Genomic DNA, 19,538 nt, shown 5'->3' on the forward strand with positions numbered 1-19,538 from the left:
AGAATGCATTTCAACTTTACAAAAAACATTATTTGTTTGTTATTTGTGTGCGTGCGTGTCTGCGTGCGTTTGTTTGTATGTGTGTGCGTCTCTCTCTCTCTCTCTCTGTTAGTGTGTGTGTGTGTGTGTGTGTGTGTGTGTGTATGTGTGTCTGTATGTGTGTCTATGTGTCTACACTTCCGTCTATTTTTGCTGGCATAACTAAAAAAACTATAGATGGATTTTAACGGTATTTGGTGTGTGGTATTGGGAAGATGAAAATGAAGATCCTTCTAGCGACTTCCCTTGGTTTTGCAGTGGCAGTTTCTGTATCTTCTGTCCCGACAAACTTATTAAGATATTGTTTGTTTTTTTGGTGGCAGAAAGCCTTTGACTTCGACAAGAAGTGGCGAGGGCTTTGGCTCTCTATATGTAGCACCTAATTTCGGAGCTGCAGGGGTGTTTTGTTAAAAACATTGGAAAGCAGAGGAAAACTAGGAAAATTGACTGCTGCATTGTTGATTTTGAGTGTCTTCATCATTTTGATGCTGAAAAACGCAATTTACAATACTGCATACTGACACGTATTCTTTGCTTGCATTTCCGTGGGGTCTACTCATCAACTTCTAGCAATTGTTGTTTGCTGTTACCAATTGAGATTTGCTCTCTTTAACCATTCCTATAGACAGTGCACCATACGGGTCTACCTGAGAGTTTGTGACTTAAAGTCCCCTCTCACTGGACCCGCGGCACGTTGGCGGCGTCGCTGCGTCCTAAACTGGATTTGTGCTACCCTTGACTTCATAATGGGAATATCATTCAAAACGTACGAGTATGACCAAAAAGACAACAAAACACACAAAGCTTAAATTTGCCGATGAAAGTGCTTTGTCAATTCGATCGGCCGCAGCGACGCCGCCAGCGTGCCGCGGGTCCAGTGAGAGGGGGACTTCAGCGCCCCTGTGGTGTATTTGGTGTAAAAAGGGCCCTATTTGAAATAACTGCAAAGCTCGACAAGTTCACAGTTGGTATAAAACGATCAGATTCAACTTTTTATTGTCATTAGTTTTACCTGAGTAACGTTAGTCCCAATCTGTCCTTGGGCAAAGCGTATTATGAATCTCAGTAAAATTGGCACAATAATGGTGAAAATTCAAAATGGAATGTAACGTCTCTAGCAATTAGATACAGCCTTAAACATCTGTAGTGAATGTAAGTAATAAGTATTATTCCCTCCTACAACGTTCAGACTTTGGAAAGTTCGTAAAGGTGTCAAATGTATAAAAGGTGAATACAAAGAAATTCGTTTGTAAAGGCGCAAAGCTCCAACCGATTGATATAGTTGATGTACATGTATGCATAAAGCTGTTTGTTTTGGTTGCGCAATGACTTGGCGGACTTGGAAAATCGCCGGGGCCAAAGGTGGAGGTGGGGTCTGTGAACCAGTAAACCAAACCAAAGTTCACATCCGGTCCAACATACAAAGCCATAGTATGATAAAACATATGCAGTACTCAAGAAGAAAATGGTGTGACATGTCGGTGCTTTAAATTGGATGCCACAGGTTTTTGTCTATCATTCCATAGTCTAGGAATATTCTAGAACCAGTCTCCGACATCACAGTCAGGGAATCATCTTATAAATCCTTATTCCGGTAGCGACAGCGTCGACCTCATTTGCTTCTAGTCCTACTGTCTTCAGCACGTTCCCTTATTAATGACTTTGAATTGGCCTGTGTGTAAGCCTGAGTGGACAATTTGCTTACATTCCACTTGTTTCATTCATCATCGTTATATTCGTCATTGTTTCATTCATGAAGAATCGAGGACACACACCGTCAAAAACATGACCAAAGGCGAGACCGTAGAGGACTCCAAGAAGGATGACATAGCCGATTCCGACAATGAGGAGACCAATGCAGAGCTTGTTGCAACCGGCTTGTGTATGGACGTTATACCCGGCAAAGACGATCTGTATGATTGCCACTAGAGGGCGACCAATGATGGCGCACAAGAGAGCCGCAGGGTGTTCTATCTTCAGCCCCACGGCTTTCACATAGCCGTTGACGTGGTCTATGTAGGAAGCAGTTAGGGGCACTAGTGTACCTGGAATTAAGACGTTCAGGAAGATGTAGGCCAAGACGTGATGGTCTTGTAGGGCTCCACTTCTGTATGTTGTCATCCCATCACAGCCACCCGGATCCCCACAACAGTAGGTGTACAGGAAAGTTGAAGCACGCCAAAAGGGGTGAGCGTTGAAGATTCCTTCGTATCCGCACAGACGGCTTGCTGTGGCGATGAAGAAGAGACCAGAGAGGCCGATCCCGATGAAGTAGGTCCAACTGGTGAAGATGCAGTTCACAATGTCGTCGACGTCACCAAGCATCGCTAGATTGAACGCCAACCCAGCGATCCCGATGATCTCAAACAACAACGCCGAACGATTTTTGCAGTTTGGAGTTCGGCAGAAAGCTCGGAGCCGTTGAGCGTAACTTTGGCCCCCCTCGCCTCCACTGAGTCCAGGGTCCTGGATATCCATGCTGGACACTCGAGCTGACACAGATGGCACTGGTCCGGACATGTTGGATATGATAACTGCAGACTTACACAATATTACTGGAGTACTACCGGTAAAACGGTACTACGGTATATGCCTTTCACTTTCGAACACCAGTCCGACAGGCGGTGTACCATGTATCATGATTATAGGAGGGAGAAAAATGTACATGTTGTAGAATTGAAAAATACATTGGCATATATTGATTGATTCTTCATGTCTTTTCTGCAGATGTAGGTATGTTTAGTTTCAGGTGACCCCGAGATGTATGTTACGTACCTCTACGAGGGAATGCCAATGAGTCAAATTCACATTAGTCAACCCCGCGTAGTTGCAATAGTTCAGTCGAGGTAAGCACTTCCGGTCTGAAAGAAGCACCATATTGGTTTGAAGTCAAGGTCGTTGAACATGGCGGACAAGGCAAGAGGGTTGCGTGTTACACTGAGTAGTCAGTATTTGTCGGCTTTCTGTCAAACCACAGAGGACATCTAGCAGATGTAAAGGCCAGTCTGAAACATGTCACGGTGGCGACCCGTGGAGAAAGGTTCTTCTAAAATGATGCACTCATTGCCGAAAATGAAGTAATGAAAGCCACGCACACATGCATGCACCTAGAGATAGAGATAAATCAGTCAGTCAATCAATCAATCAATCAATCAATCGATAAATTGATCGATTTTATTGAGATTAGCCTGGTAGTACAAGTATGGTACTGAATTACGTTGGTTTTCAAAAGGCCTGTTGGGTCCCTTGTCAACTATAATTCGCCTACAGCGTTATTTATAAGGGTCCTAAGTCTTCTTAGGGCGAAAACTCGTGTGCTAGATCTTGCACTGTGTGATATCTTTCTTATGACGTATTCAATGTACTCAAGAGTTTATCTTGAAGCCGTAATAAACATGTTCATTTGAAATAAAAGTTTCATGATGTACGCGTCTACATGTGAAAATGAACAATGTTTACTCATTGATTGCAACATCGTCATCATTATTTGACAAACAAACATTATGAAATGTAACACAATCAAACTCATCATGTGACGAATCATAGTTTGAAGCAGTGCCAACGTTCAGTGATAATATTCTGATGGCGAACAAAACACGTGCTTGTTGTCGGAGGGGGCGTGGCAATTTGGCCTGTGCCATTTACAAATCGTTGTTCTTAGACAAATTTTACTCAAATTGCAGGAACATTACATATATTTCAATCAAACATTTGAAAAAAGAGTACTTTATTGTAATATGTAACTCTTCTGCTACGTCTGTTCGTAACAGATTTCAGATATATAAATTTCGTCGTTTGCGGATGTTGTTTTTATAATCACCCGCACACCTCGTGACATCCTCTGATCCAAGATGGCGGCCCCCGAGTTCCTGCAGAAAATTTTCAGGTCAGTCTGCGGGCTTGTTTTTCACCATTGTAGACTACATGAAGGTACCAGACAGGTGTGTTAGTGTGTGTAAAGATGACTTGCATGCAGAAGGAGAAAAATCAGAGAAAAATCGCGTTCGCGCCGTATCACAGCTGCGAACGTAGTGTGTGTGTGTGTGGGGGGGGGCATGCTTGGTACATAACAAGTCACAAACACTTAGTATTGTATTGGGTACTGAAAGTGAAAGGTCAGCATATGATGTCACCGAAACTGTCAGGGCTGTTAGACAAAGAAAAAAAAAGCATTGAGCTATTCCAGCTGAGATGTTTGCTTTGCCCCAATCAACGCGGGCATTGAATTTTGTTTTTCTGGGCTTTATTGTCTTGGTTCTTATTGTTGCTTGCGTTCCTCTTGAATGATAGGATGTATGATTTTTAGAGATAGGCGAGACATAGCTCTGTCATGAAATTGAAGACTCCCTCCTCCCCCGTGATGCTTGGAATTTTCTCGAAGATTTTAGCAGATTGAAGACGATGGGGAAACAAATACATGGCACGTAAGCTGGGGTCCACCTAGCCGTGGCGACTCTTTAATCGGGTATATTTTGCTGTATGTCTAAAGACTCTTTTACATTACCCTCTTGTGAGGGTAATGTAAAAGAGTCTTTAGACATACAGCAAAATATACCCGATTAAAGAGTCGCCACGGCTAGGGTCCACCCACCTCCAACCTTAGCATACAACAGATGTTATAGGTTGTGCAGTGGTTAATATGTAACCATCCTCATCTTTAGCAATGATGATGATGATTCACTGTGTTCTGCGGCTCAGAGGTTGAGGAAACAGCCTCTGTCTGCATTCAGTCTTTCTTCATTTCTTTCCACTGTGCCTTCTTTCCTGCGAGCTGCCGTAGCTCTCTGAGTTTCTTTGCTGTTCTTAGGTCTCCAATTCCTTTGTTCTTGAGGTCTGTTTTTAGGACACTTAGTAGGTTTGTGCAATGTCTTCCTTTTCTGGCCTTGTATTTGTTGCACCCCACTGTAGCAAATTCTAGTGCCTTTTGTACTGGAGTGTCTTCGGGCATGCGGAGGATGTGCCCTAGCATGCACCACCTTAGGTGGTGAACTTTCACTGACAGTTGGGTGGTGTTGCACATCTTATATAGTGCTTTGTTAGAGATCTTGTGGGGCCATTGGTACCCTGTGATTTTGCGCAGGTGTTTCCGATGACATGCATCAAGTTTGTCCAATGCTGCCTTTGGCACTGCCCAGCTGTTGCAGTTGTATAGCATTATGGAAACACAAGTTGCGTTGTATATTTGCAGCTTTTTAGTCAGGGGAATCTTTGACCTGCGGATCCACAGTTTCCAAAACGATTGGAAGGCGATGTTAGCCATGATGCAGCGTGCCTCTATGTCTGAGGAGCTGCACAGTTGCGATCCCAGGACCTTACTCTTCCTCCAGCTCTCCACTCCTCGGAGAGTTTCGTCATTTTCTCCTGTTTCCTGAGTGTCAGCCAGGTAGATGTGTGTAAATTCTGTCTTACCCTCGTTGACAAACAGGTTTGACTCTTTGAGGGTTTTGGCAGCTATTGGGAGGAGTCTTTGTAATGTGTCCTTTTCTTCATCAATGAAGTCCACGTCATCCGCATATTCCATTTCTAGTGGCATGCCTAGGCCGGAAACTGGAGGGTCTGGTCTTGATGAACTCCTCCGTATAGATGACAGTGCAGAAGCAAGGTAGCAGGTGAACAACACCGGGGATAGACTATCTCCTTGTGGGGAGCCAATAGTGGTTTCAAAGTCTGCTGAGTAGGCATTTTTGACTCTGACTTTCAGCTTGGTTCCTGCCAGTAGTAGTCTAACCAGTCGGAGTTCATCATCGTTGCATCCTGCTTGATCTAGCACTTCCAGGATTTTGGACCTTTTGATGGTGTCAAAGGCTCGGGACATGTCTATGCCCATCTTGTAGAAGTCCCAGTGCTTGGTCATGACCACAGAAACTAACATACGTTGAGCCCACACAATATCTGCGCAGCTGCGTCCCCTCTTGAACCCACTTTGATAGGGTCCGGTGAAACTGTCTATTTTGTCCCTTGTACGATGCAGAGCAACAGTAGACAGGATTTTCCTTATGCTGTTGAGAAGGACAATGGGGCGAAGGTTCGCAGGTGGACCAGGTGTTTTTTGGGGTTTGGGCAGGGCGATCAGGGTGCCTTGACCAATGGATTCGATTGGATGGTGGTGTTCAAAGGCATAGTTAATGGTGGAGGCAATGATTGGTGATATGACATCACTCCCATACTTATATAGTTCATTGCTAATTCCATCTGGCCCCTCTGAGCGTCCGTTGTTAAGGGTCTTTATGGCATTTCTAACTTCCATCTCTGTGATCGGTGCTTCCAGTGGTCTCGGCTCTCCCAGGAACGGTTCTAGTTCTTCCCCATCTGGGTCAGAGAACTGTTTCTGAAACCATTCCCTGATTGCTTCCGCCTTTCCCATGTCTGTTGCGATGAACTGGCCTTCTGTGTTGTGCACTGATAATGTTGGTTGAGGGAGTCCAACCTTGAGGGCACGGACGGCTTTGAACATCTTTCGGCTTTCCTCTGTGGAATACTAGCAATACTACATACAAAAAGTAACTCCTCAGCTAAGGAATGTCTTGCAGCTGTGCCAGGTAATAGTAACTTAATGTAGGGGAACAAGGCAGAATCAAACAAAATGAGATCAAGTATTAGCAAGAGGAGTGAGGTACAAACATGCAGTGTGGTTTAATGAGGGTCTGCATGCTCTTTTCTGTAAGGCACAGGCAGCCGTTTTTTATGTCCCGTAATTCCTCAAATTTCACGCCACACGCTCAAATTTCAACCACGTAACACCCGGACAGACTCCTACAAATATTCATACTAGTACTTCCCCCGCACAATCCCCGAGTGGAACGCCCTGCCTGGCACGGTTGTTACGGCTCCCACCGTTGAGTCATACCGCGCCAGGCTGGAGGCCTGCCCGCCTTAGCCTGGGACCTCCTCCCCCCCTACTTTGCCCCTCGCGGGGTTATCTGGGGGTAAATCAAGTTGAAGTTGAATTCGTAGGGAAAGCTGTCTTAGTCACATGATTTGTAGCGAGGCGACTCACGTAATTTGTATGGGGGGTGACTTGAAGTCTTTGACTTATGCAGACCCTCTTATTTAATAGATCTCTTAAATATATCTGGGCCCTCACCACTTCAATGCTGTTGATTTTGTGTAGGTAGAGATATGGCAAACAACCAATGAAATACTAGTATGCTTGTACCAACCTGTTGGTACCACATGCTGGTAGAGCGGGTGTGAGTCTGGATGGATTCTCCACATGTACAGAACCCATCTACATGTTGCTCCCACTAGGGCACACCCACACTGACTTCAGGAACTGTTAAGAAAGTGGCTTTGATTTATTTAGAAGGAACCTTGGTTCATCAGAAAATCCTACATACTTAGTGATGTATGTTTAGTGCTCTAAATGTGGTCTGTGTAGCATTACACAAAGTTCCACCAGAATGCTTCAGAACATTGTATACTACAACATAAATGAAGTAGCTGCATAACTCATGTCAGAAGTTTTTCCCTTACATGATGTAGACAATACTGTACAAATTTCTAAGCACAGTAATATGGAGCAGAGAGAGCATTTGATGGAATTTGTCAAGGATATGGCATCCTTAACTCTTGAATCTGAGGAGAGATTCAGACTACAGTACTACTAGTAAACCTAATCAGACTTTCATCCTGGTTTTGGCTTGACAACCTTCATTCTTTCAAAAAATGTTACATACATTGAAAGCAGACATATTCTTCAAAGCATGTCATTCCTTGATGACTGCAGTTCATCAATCGAAAATTTGGGTAAGCCCTGGAAATTCTTGTCAGAAATTGCAGTTAATTTTGATACAGGATATTATATTTGCGCAGGTGTGTATTTCCTAACCCAGAACAAACACAAAGCTGTACACAGTACTGGTCTTATCATGTTGTGTGCCTCTAGTGTTTATCGTAGCTGTACAACACAAGAGCCTAGACACACATAGGCAGGTGTGATCATACATGTATGTGTGAGAGTCAGTATGATACATGTAATGGTGTAGCCGAGGATGTTAAACTTGCCAGATGCTTCACTATAATTTGCAATATCCTCTCCCTTCATCCTTTATTAGCAAAAATATAATATCCTGAATATTTTCATAGTAGGGCAAGAAGTCCACAATGGTTTATCAAATGTATGGTAGTCTAAAAGAATCTTATATCATAATGCTGTGATTGTCTGGATGAAATGATATATATTAATAGAGTGATGAAAACAAGTTTCAGTTTTAGTGCATACAGCTTGTTTTGGTCCACTGATGCCGGTTGGTCTGAAAGAGTGACCTCATGTCTTGGGCATGTTCCAAGCTGATCCAATGTTGGTATTACTTTCAGTTTCAAAGAGTTACAGTAACACACTCCACACAATGTTGTTATGTAAGTCTTTTCACATTTGGTGTATGGAAATCTTCTCTAAGAGAAGAATATACTTTTAGAACTTGGTACCGTATATTAGCAATAGGGTATCATCATCATCATAATCATCAGTAAATCAAATCATGATGATGTATGATTCTATCTTTCTCAAAGTCTTATGATCATGATGTAATGATGTCTTGTTGAAATTGATATTCAGTACATGATTTACAGTAATACCTTTTCTGCAACACCATCTTTAAGATGTTTATACTTAGTCATAGCCAGACTTAAACTAAGATGTAAAATAGGTTACTCTTCTTCCCTGCAGTTACATTGATGACCACCAGGAGGAGTATGTGAAGCGGCTGTCAGATGTGGTGGCCATCAAAAGTGTGTCTGCCTGGCCGGAGGTCAGGGGGGAGGTCACCAGGATGGTCAAGCACACAGCCAAGGTACATGTATGAAAAGGATCATACTAGTAGATATCTTGTAAAATATCATAATAGATCGTACATTTATTGACCTTTGTACTTAGTACTTCTGTTTCCTGTAGAAAACAGTAGCCAAACATTTCTGTGTCTTTGACCTTGGCATATCAAGGTTACCATCTGCATTTCCACGTTTGAAAGTGGGTTCCCTATGGTCTAGGGCTGTCTCTATATGACCTGTCCCTCTGGCCCAGGACAGAAATTTTCCAAAAAATTTGACCCTGTTAGTCCATAAACTTATAATAATAAAGTCTGAACTTCATGACATGAAATTGATGAAGAAGTATTTTCCGATTTTACACTGAAAATTAATAACATGGGCTCCCAAACAATGAATGGGACAGTCCTTCTGCTGTGTCAGGAATGCATGATATTGTCTTGTTTTTTGCACAGAGTTGTATACATATTTGCCTACATAGGTAGATATATGAACAGGACATGATGATATCATATTTATATCTCAGTCTGTAATGTGATACCATGACTCCTGTAGGAACTTGAAGCCCTGGGTGCCACAGTAGAGCTCTGTGACCTCGGGATGCAGAAACACCCGGACGGCTCCGAGATCCCCCTGCCGCCATGCATTCTGGGATATCTGGGCAAGGACCCCAAGAAGAAGACTGTTGCCGTATATGGTCATCTGGATGTGCAGCCTGCCCACAAGGTGAATTTTTACCATTATTTTTACCTTTACTACCTGATACACCTGTCCACTATATTTATCTCCATGAAAAATGGTGATATAGTTTTTGGCGTGTCTGTGTGTGTGTCTGTGTGTCTGTTTGTGTTTCCAGACTCTTGTAGTCAGCATAACTGGCACCTCTGGATGGATTACGATATTTGGTATGTGGGTAGGTGTTGGGAAGGTCAAGGTCGATTTTGGGCCCCCTGGTATGTGACCTTGGTACTGCAGCATAACTTTTTGTATCTTTTGACCTGGACGTACTATGGTCTTGATTTTTTTCGTGGCAGATAGCTTGTGATGTAATGAAGAAGTGATGTAGGTTTTGGCCCCCTAGTTTGTAAAAGTTTCTCCCATACTTCCACATTATTAGATCAAGTCAATAGCATTTGATGATTTCTTACATTGTATTTTCTTAAAATCTAGTTGTGATTCAACTGCACTTACATTAGGGCTGAGGAAACAAAATGTCTGACAGATTTCTTTTTCCCCCTATGATTTTGTCCAGGAGGATGGGTGGGACACTGAGCCGTTTGTTCTGACAGAAATCGATGGCAAAATGTACGGCAGGGGCTCCACAGATGACAAGGTGCGTTGTGAAATTGTGTATGGATAAAGGTTTGTAACACAAACAAATCAACCAGAAACTCTGTATCAATGATTGCATCTTGTGTCTGAAAAATAGGAAATACTTCTGTGAATTTGTACACTCTTAGCTACATTGGGGATGAAAAACAGAGCTAAGCTTAGCCCTTCATTTGAGTAGTAGAAAATGTAAATCTGTAAGTCATTATTATTAAGAAAATGAACCTTGTATGACTCTTTCAGGGTCCTGTGCTTGGTTGGTTGAACTGTATCGAGGCCTACCAGAAGATCGGACAGGAACTCCCAGTTAACCTCAAGGTGTGAATCTGAGAGACTGTTCTTTTACTAATCCTCTCCCTGCTGCAAGCTCATGTATAATATATTAAATGTCTGTTGACTGAAGGACTAAGTATAGGGAAAGGTTTTAGATCCTTCAGGTTTCAGGGTCTTAGTAGATCAATGTTTCACCTTGCACCAGTGCATTGACATGATCAGTCTTTATCATATCAAACTATCAGTGCACCAGTCTAATTTTGTTGTGTATTATGCCTGAAAATATAACACAATGGACTGCTGTCAGAATGTAAACTGTTTCACAGATAAAACTGTTTAATTTTAAACATGATAGATTCATGTCTTCATGATAATTGACTCACAAATGAATCTCTTTTCATGATCAGTTCATCTTTGAGGGGATGGAGGAGTCAGGGTCGGAGGGGCTGGATGATCTTCTGATCTCTAAGAAAGACAGCTTCCTCAAGGTATGGACAAGCAGGCAAAGGCACACAACAGATACAACACATAACCCATGACTGTATCCTATCTCCTTTAGATATGTGTGTCCTAATCTCTATACAGAAGTTTCTCACATGTTAGGTGTGATTTGAGACGTGGTGCATATTTGAAGTTTTACTTACAATGACTGCATGTCCTAAATGTGGCCACTTATTTACATGCCAACATTTTTTCTGTTTTTGAAATGTTACTCTTTCCTAGGATGTGGACTATGTGTGCATTTCTGACAACTACTGGCTTGGGAAGAACAAACCCTGCATCACATATGGACTCAGGTGGGTCAAAACAGTCCCTGAGATATTATGTCAATTACAATGTCAGTCTGATGTATACCACAAATATAATGACAATTGGTAGCAAGTATCTGAGAACTTCCAGCCAATTCCTGTAACTGGAATATTTCTGCAGTTAATTTTTGTGGTAACATAAACATAGCCTCTGACATTGATATGTTTTAAGTTTGGCTTTTTACAACTAGCTCTCAACATGTCTTCTTCTATTATAGTTAGATGCCATTGTGAGAAGAGATATCAAAAGCCTATCTTTGATTGTTTCTGTACTTTTTCTATCCTGCAGGGGAATCTGTTACTTCTTCCTGGAGGTTCAGTGTGCTACTAAAGACCTGCACTCTGGAGTGTTTGGTGGATCTGTGTAAGACTAACATCTCTATATTATTTTTTTGAAAGAAGATTTTCATAGATAACAACTCACTGAATATCATCTATTCTTAACAAGTAAATAACATCAGAGCATTGTACCAACAACCATGTGTGTGTAGATTGCTTGATGATATATTCTCTGAAAGCAGCAAAGGACAATTTTTCTATCATTGCTGGTATTTTAACTGGTCGATAGGATTTCCTACATAAGTGCATCATAGATCCACTGTGGTAGTTAAGACACTTTGTTCAATAGACGAATTTGAACGACACAAACTGATGTCGTCATAGGGGAGATTTAACTCACAAACTGTCTATGCAATTGCGCATGTCTGTTAAGAATAGAATGTGTTTGAACGACAGTCCCCGAACCCCGGCCTGTGTCATGGAGCATGGTGTCTCCCGGCTATTCACTTCCTGTGGGCGGTCTGGTGCCTGCACACATGCCGTCAAACGTTTCCAGATATCGCTATACAATGTCGATAACTATTCCCTTTTTCCGTTCAAATTCGTCTATTCAGTGACTACTGTATGAACTATGATATATGTTAACTAGGAAAGCTGATAACTAGGAAATGTTCTCCCCCCCACCCCCCATGTGCAGTCATGAGGCCATGACTGACCTGATAGGTCTGATGTCCAGTCTGGTGGACACCAAGGGTAACATCAAGGTGCCAGGTATCAACGAGATGGTCACCACGGTAACAGACGAGGAGTTGGCATCATACGAACCCATCGACTTCGACATGGTCAGACTATCAGGATATTCTTTCAACTGTGGACTCTTCCTTGATCTTGTGATTTTTAGAAATTTCTTTCCCACTTGCTTTCTTTTTGAAACACACATTTATTTAGTAATTCGTAAGTTAAGTTAACAATAGCAGTCTGTTCATCTTATGTCATGATTATGTATATATACGTTCCTTTTAATATTGCAATCTGTATGTATGTCTGTTTGTATTTGTATGTAAGATTAACCCTGTAAGATACGACTAAAGGGTATTGTAATAAATGAAATGAATGAAGCAATGGAGTTTGAAGCCTCATTTATAAGAGTTTCATGGGCCAAAAAATCTACCATCAGTTGAATTTTTGTCTTCCCTTTCAATTTCACAACGTTGAAATAGTATTGATTCTAAGTTGCCATGAAACCTCAACATCAAATGTAAGAATCTTTTATACCTACATGTATAGGCAATACAGAGATGATTCTTGTAAACATGGAAGTATGGTACTATCTGATTATGCATTTGAAGACTTGTGTCATGACCTTGGTTGTCCTCTGACCTGAACAGGAGACCTACAGGGCAGACTTGGGGCACAAACGTCTCCTTCACGACACCAAGGCAGGAATCCTCATGCACCGCTGGAGGTTCCCCACCCTCTCCCTCCATGGTACAGTCCAGTAGGATTTCACAGCTTACATTTGTAGACTGATATCACATGTCATGCATGTCCTTAATGATGGAGTGTAAGCATCTAAAACTTAATATTTATGAAAATGGCAAATGAGGCACGAAGACAACAAATACAGCCAAAAAGAAATAGCTACATCAGCAAACTGAAGATACATGGAAACATGTGTGTTGTAATAAAAGACTGGCTCCATACCTTTTTTCAGTTGGATGATCATGATTTGATGTTCTTTTTTTTTTAACGATCTCGCTCAATGCAAGGCTGTAAGAGGCCACTTCTCGGCATTGAACTTGTTCATATATTTTGCTAAAGATTGCAGTGGAGGTTATATATCATCATCAGTCGACGTGCTTACGGGTTATACAGCCCCTTATGGGGTGACATACCCTTTCGTTGACTGATACAAGATGGGGATGCACCGGCACTATAACTACATGTTGTATTTGTCACCGCTGCAGGTATTGAGGGTTCGTTTGACGGTGCTGGTGCCAAGACTGTCATCCCGCGGAAGGTGATCGGGAAGTTCTCCCTGCGCCTGGTGCCGGACATGCTGCCTGACCAGGTGGAGAAGTGTGTGGTGGACTACCTGAACAAACTGCACAAGAACAGCGGCAGCCCCAACGAGATCAGGTAAGGAATGTTACATGCATTTATCTGGAAAGAAATTCTTAAGTAAAAGTCCTCATGTTAGCTTCCTGGTGAGCCACCAAAATGCTGGACAAGGGGTGCGTACATTAATGGGGTTTTCCCCTTGAACGTTTTAGCTCCCTTGGTCAGGTCTGCGATCACCCCCAAATTGTGAGTGCATACTTTATAGGGGATGCATACTCTATTGGAAACTTTACAATAATAAAATTTTGAATTGAAAGGAATATGTCCCCAATCAGGTTTCTTCTTTAAAATCACATGTGACGAATCCTTTTTAAAAATCTTAAACCTTTTTTAAATCTCATTTGTAACTGAGTTGCTGTCAGTTACTCTAAAATCTAAATCTTTTAAACCTTTTTTAAAATCTCCTTTATAACTGATCGATGAGTTGCTGTTTTTAATTTCCCTTTTGTAAAAAATGTTGCTATTTTTAGTTTCTGTTTAAAATTTCTCTTTTTTCCAGTGTTACCATGGGGCATGGGGGTAAGCCGTGGGTGAGTGACTTCAACCATCCTCACTACATCGCAGGACGTAAGGCAACCAAGACTGGTGAGCTAAATACTGAGAGGATTGTGTTGTACATTCTGACAAAAAGATATCGAGCTCTTGCTTGAGAACTTACCCAAAATCTTTATTACATTACATGTTTACTCTTTCCCCAAATCAACACTTAGGAAACTTTAAGGTACATTCACTTGATATTTGATGTTGATACCATCTATTGTCTACATCTAGATGAGCTGAGCAACGTATATGTTAACATCCTTTCTGATCCACAATCTGAACAGTTTGGAACTGTGAGCCTGACTTGACTCGCGAGGGTGGGAGTATCCCCGTGACCTTGACCTTCCAAGAGGTCACCGGCAAGAACGTTATGCTTCTGCCCATGGGCGCCTGCGACGACGGCGCACACTCCCAAAACGAGAAATTTGATCGGAAGAACTACATCCAAGGGGTACGTAGATCATGCCTTATTGATTATGATTGTGTATTTTCTATTTCATCCATTAGTTTGGGGCGTGGAGCCAGATTTGACGAGGGATGGATGTAGTATTCCAGTGACGTTGACATTTGCGGATGTGACAGGGAAAAACGTGATGCTTCTCCCAATGGGTGCATGCGATGATGGGGCCCATTCCCAGAATGAAAAGTTCAACAAGAAAAACTATTTTATGGGGGTAGGTCTAAAATGTTGACTAAAGTTGTTGATTGCAATGGTATTGTGGATAAAAGATATCCTGCAAGTACTGATCAACATAGTACACAGAACGTACAACAAATTTTTAATCTCTAATATTAGGATTTTACAGACCTGTATAATTGCTATTTCAAGAAGAATACTATATCTCAGCAATTATAGATTTTTAATTGATTTCCAACATAAAATTTCAAACTCTGACCCAAAACTGGCATCAGTAATTCTTCACTTAAATGTTTATATTTTAACTAACGTGATGTAGGTTTGTTCCAGCATCTTGGAGCAAAAAGCCCCAAATCATGTTGAGCAGCTGCCATATAATCTTCAAACCAGCAATGTAATAACTTTCAGCAGTCCTATGTATGTATAAGTAGTTGTTTGAACTTCTTCCTTTTATGATCATAGACATGATATCCAGTTCGGAAAAAAACACTGACATGTCAACATATTACAAAGAATTAAAGTGTTCTCCAGCTCAAAAATATGTACTCACCGGAATTTTCGACTGGTTCTAACAGTCTTCTTCAGCTGATTACATTTTTTATGTTGGAGAACAGTTTAATTCTTCATAATGAATTTTACGAGATGAACTTTCCTGCTAATGTCAACATTTCTTCATCCCCTCCAACAGACCAAACTGCTCGCTGCCTACCTCCACGAGGTTTCCCAGCTGGAGTGAGGACCAAGGACAGTCCAGGAAACATAACAACATTTCCACTACAACCACAGAAACAGGACCAGGCTTATACATGCTATATCAAACTGCTGTTCTTTCTTTTCAATGCCTTCCCCTTTCTTTGGTATCATTTTGTCAAACAGATCAAATTCAGTGTTGCAGGTTTACAGAATATTGTTTTCTTCAATGCGATTTTTGTGTAGAAGAATAAGTCGTAAATCAGATACTTAGTTGATTATGCTGCTTTCTCTTCTGTCTTAATCATTGAATTTGCTTTGAATGATTATTGTTACTTAAGATTTGTGAATCTTCTGTAAATTTTGTGGAAATATCATATCAGACTTTATTCAGCCATTAAGTGGCAAGATATTCATCATCAAATCTAAAGGGAATATTTATAACGTATTACCTCAAGATGGCAATGTTGTCGATCTTAGATTGATTCAAAAATCTCCATTGGACCAAATAATGCTGAAAGGCACGGATAAAATGTTTTAAAAAATGGTACAGCTCTTGTATGGTCTTATTTGCTGTCAGTCACAAGGAGACTCCCTGTTTCTTTTATTGTGCATTACAGTTGAAATAGTCTGTGTAACACAAACTCTGCTATCCGAGGCTGTAATAGCCCCTATAAGCGCAATGTCAATCAGGCTACAGTTGAATAAGTTGATGTTGTGCATTACAGTTGAAAAAGCAAAATAACAGTCAAAGCTTACTCATTTCCTATTCCAATATCGGACTCTTGTAACCTGACCGCCTCTCAAGCTTATATCTTCAGACACATTGGTAAATACCTTACACAGCTATGCTGCAACTTTGCAATTTGTGGGGATTTACCATGCAATTGTATGATTAAGGATGGCCAGGTCTTAGAAGTGACTGAATCATCAAGTGCCTTATTGTAGCCAAAGCCTGCTCTTACATGTACATGTAAGTCGACTCATATTAAAGTTGTCAGAAAATGTCGATCAAGCTATATGAGGCCCATGTAAAAGTAACAGACAAATTCGAGGACTGTAAAAATTTAGAGTTGTGAATAAAAGTTCTCTTGCTTCACTTTGTTTCAACTTACAATGTTGTGTTTGTATATATACAGTCTGATGGAGGACCAATACTATATGTATATATGTGAGCAAATGTCAAATTGAATTATTTACATCTTCAATACAATGGTTTCAAATTTATCACCCCCCTGCCTTTTTATCTCTTTCCATTAAATTATTCAAGAACCATTAATCTGTTTGCAAATTATATTTTAAACCCATTATTGAAAACAAAATTCGGATGTGAAATCAGTAATTGACACGTTCACATGTACAGTATGGCCCTCAGCAAAACAAACTGCCTGTGTATTGCTGACTAATAGACAATGTCAGGCTCAATATGTTAATTTCTTGAATACAAGGTGCATGTGTCCCAATCACATTACAAAGCACTAGTCATAATGGCTCAAAATAAGAACGATGCTGGTCATGCATTCTGTGATGAATTAAAAGCAGCTGGAACTTAAGTAACAAAAATTATCTATTAATTAAGGACAGGAAAAGATGTCCGTGTTACTGAGATATAAACACTTGAGATTTGCCTAACCAAACCATTTAATTCTAGCATCTATACTGTCTCACTGGTAAAATATAATTCTTATGCAATTTTTGTGCAACATTTGCAAATCTAATCCTGGTTCAGCCTATCCAAAACCAGTCGCTTGTACAAAAGAAGTATAAACAGATCATTGATTAAGATGAGTGAGAGGGTCACAGAATAGGAAGTACATTCATTTTTTTGTAAGACTAGACAGCAACAGAAAGGAAAATAACACTCATGTAGAAAAAAGCCTGCTTGCAGGTACATGAGTAGTTTGTAAATTGTCATTTTGTATTATAATAATCATTTCAACAATGCTGAGGTTTTAGAAAAGACGAATTGTGAGTCTGCGCAAGCTGAATTTGTCAATCAAGTTTAAACCCATCTGGTCCTCAATTCAAGAAGTCCTCCCAGCCTCCGCGGTCCTTTGCTGGCTGAATCCACAACAAACAGATTTTGTTAATGTTCAGTTTTGACTATCCAACAAACAATACAGGCAACAGTTTCTGGTACATATAATTTCTACAGATTCAGTGTCATTTATAAAGTTTGAAGAAGAAATTTTCATCAAATATACAGCAAAAACAATACTAGTTCATCAATTGAAAATGAAAATTTGAACTGAATGCTTTTGCCTAAACACAAAAAGAAATAACTCAGTAAAAGGGAAGTAACTACAAGTCACCTACTTTCTCTGGCTTTTTCTTCTTTGCCTTTTCAATCATCTTCTTTGCATACTTGTCAGATTGTCCGTTCGCTTCCTAAGCAAGGACAGATGTACAATAATTGTTCATCAGTCAATAGAATACTTAATGATACATGTTTCACCTTCCATGTATGCCATTCTTTGATTGTAACTTACAGTACTTTCTTCATTAAAGATAAATTATTGTGTATCATATTTCTCATAAAACAACTGTACCTTCTCATAAAACAACTGTACCTTCTCATAAAACAACTGTACCTTCTTATAAAACAACCTTCTTACAAAACTGTACCTTCTTATAAAACAACTGTACCTTCAGCTAAAATGATACACGTTTCACCTTCCATGTTTGCCATTCTTTGATTGTAACTTACGGTACTTTCTTCATTAAAGATAAATTATTGTGTATCATATTTCTCATAAAACAACTGTACCTTCTCATAGAACACAGCTACCTTCAGCTAAAATGATACAACCTACATGATAAGAAAGTCATGACGTTCTAGAGCTGAATTCAATATTGCGTAAGCTGGATTTGTGTACCAAATTTCGTATTCAATTCCTCGGAAGAAACAACTGGAAAATATCAGTCTTTGAGTCAGGGTTATTTCCTGTGTGATCATACTCACATCTTTACTCTTTGACTTGCCCTCCGAGCCTTTGAGTTTCTTTATCAGATCAAATAGTCCACCGCCAACTCCTGATGCTTTAGGCTGCTGTTGTGTTTCCTGTGACTCTCCCTGTGATGTTTCCTGTAGATTGTCTGTGGGCTTTTCTTCAGATATTTCTTCTGGCTTTACCTGTATTTCCTGCAATGGTTCCGCAGCCTATCAGAAACAACAGGTTCATGGAAGGATTCGAACACCCATAGACATGAACTTCTTATTGATAAGTATACCTTTTCGTAGTAAAATTGTTTTGAAAAACAACCACACAGTCAAGACTGCTATATCTTAAGACTAGTATCAAACAGGAAATGTTTTAGTGACCACCATCATATAGTCAAGTTTATTGCATAACAGGTACAATGTACGGCAAATAACATGCATTGGAATAACAACTACGTATATACTGTACTAGCTCCTGTATTTCAACTTTGGTCATCGGTTTTAAAGCAGCTTAAATATCAGGCAAGAAATTTGTAATGCATCATTCTTATTCAAGTTAGCAAGAAACTTGGAAGTTGAACCCACCTCTGCCATGTTCAAGTGCCTTGGAATGTGGATGAATCTTGATGATGTCCGACGGTGAGTGTTGCTCACCTTATGTGTTAGCATACACAGGTGTCATACAGTTGCGCATGCGCGTTTTAACTCGACAAGTGAAGCACATCTCATCGTTTAATCATGGTCATCAAGTATTCATGCTTTCCGGCATAAAATGAGTAACGTGATATTTCATCACGTTGAATGATGATCGTAGCAAGATGCCTTATGCTGGCCCATTGTTTCCTTAGCAGCTAAAGAACCTGTACTTGTTTGTGAGACTGTAGCCCTTATCACTGAACCCTCTTGAATGGAACATTCACAGAAACGTTGCTTTCAAATGTGATGATTGGGTTGGATAAATAATTAGGAGGGTTGGTCTCCTGGTTGAATAACCTTGTTTTATAGATCAGGGGAGTTTTATGTGTTCCACTATTAAACAGGCCATGTGGTCATGTCTTGTCTAGTCACTGTGCATACAGCTGGTTTGTATCATGGTAACTAATCCTGTTTCTTA

General features: G+C 40.5%; 2 protein-coding genes across 3 annotated transcripts; one reads left to right on the forward strand and one right to left on the reverse strand.

Annotated features, from left to right (window-relative positions):
• Positions 1–3,792: 3,792 nt before the first annotated feature.
• On the forward strand, positions 3,793–16,582 carry LOC136430140 (cytosolic non-specific dipeptidase-like). Of its 2 annotated transcripts, none has more exons than XM_066420462.1 (14): positions 3,793–3,925; positions 8,708–8,831; positions 9,361–9,531; positions 10,058–10,138; positions 10,378–10,452; positions 10,815–10,895; positions 11,131–11,204; positions 11,506–11,580; positions 12,193–12,337; positions 12,884–12,983; positions 13,463–13,634; positions 14,116–14,201; positions 14,441–14,607; positions 15,482–16,582. In XM_066420462.1, the coding sequence occupies exons 1-14, from the start codon at positions 3,891–3,893 to the stop codon at positions 15,527–15,529; spliced, it is 1,434 nt and encodes a 477-aa protein (XP_066276559.1). In that variant the 5' UTR covers positions 3,793–3,890; the 3' UTR covers positions 15,530–16,582. The 2 variants fall into 2 exon arrangements, with proteins under 2 accessions (XP_066276559.1, XP_066276560.1); XM_066420463.1 differs by lacking the exon at positions 14,441–14,607 and adding an exon at positions 14,664–14,830.
• On the reverse strand, positions 14,660–19,525 carry LOC136430145 (uncharacterized). The gene is made up of 4 exons (XM_066420468.1): positions 19,010–19,525; positions 18,446–18,643; positions 17,800–17,871; positions 14,660–17,544 (listed from the first exon to the last, which is right to left on the reverse strand). Exons 1-4 carry the CDS (start codon positions 19,091–19,093, stop codon positions 17,503–17,505), a joined length of 396 nt encoding a protein of 131 aa, XP_066276565.1. The 5' UTR covers positions 19,094–19,525; the 3' UTR covers positions 14,660–17,502.
• Positions 19,526–19,538: the final 13 nt, after the last annotated feature.

Source organism: Branchiostoma lanceolatum, chromosome 3 (assembly GCF_035083965.1).
Source record: "Branchiostoma lanceolatum isolate klBraLanc5 chromosome 3, klBraLanc5.hap2, whole genome shotgun sequence".
NCBI classification, from domain to species: domain Eukaryota; kingdom Metazoa; phylum Chordata; class Leptocardii; order Amphioxiformes; family Branchiostomatidae; genus Branchiostoma; species Branchiostoma lanceolatum.

Bases quoted from the DNA above. Each gene is read 5' to 3' on its own strand.
- LOC136430140 (XM_066420462.1), top strand. From the start codon at position 3,891: ATGGCGGCCCCCGAGTTCCTGCAGAAAATTTTCAG. The intron at 3,926-8,707 runs GTCAGTCTGCGG...TCTTCCCTGCAG, and splicing joins TTCCTGCAGAAAATTTTCAG to TTACATTGATGACCACCAGG. The intron at 10,453-10,814 runs GTGTGAATCTGA...TTTCATGATCAG, and splicing joins AACTCCCAGTTAACCTCAAG to TTCATCTTTGAGGGGATGGA.
- LOC136430145 (XM_066420468.1), bottom strand. From the start codon at position 19,093: ATGCTAACACATAAGGTGAGCAACACTCACCGTCGGACATCATCAAGA. The intron at 18,644-19,009 runs GTGGGTTCAACT...TGTTTCTGATAG, and splicing joins GGCACTTGAACATGGCAGAG to GCTGCGGAACCATTGCAGGA. The intron at 17,545-17,799 runs GTAGGTGACTTG...TTGTGGATTCAG, and splicing joins AGAAGAAAAAGCCAGAGAAA to CCAGCAAAGGACCGCGGAGG.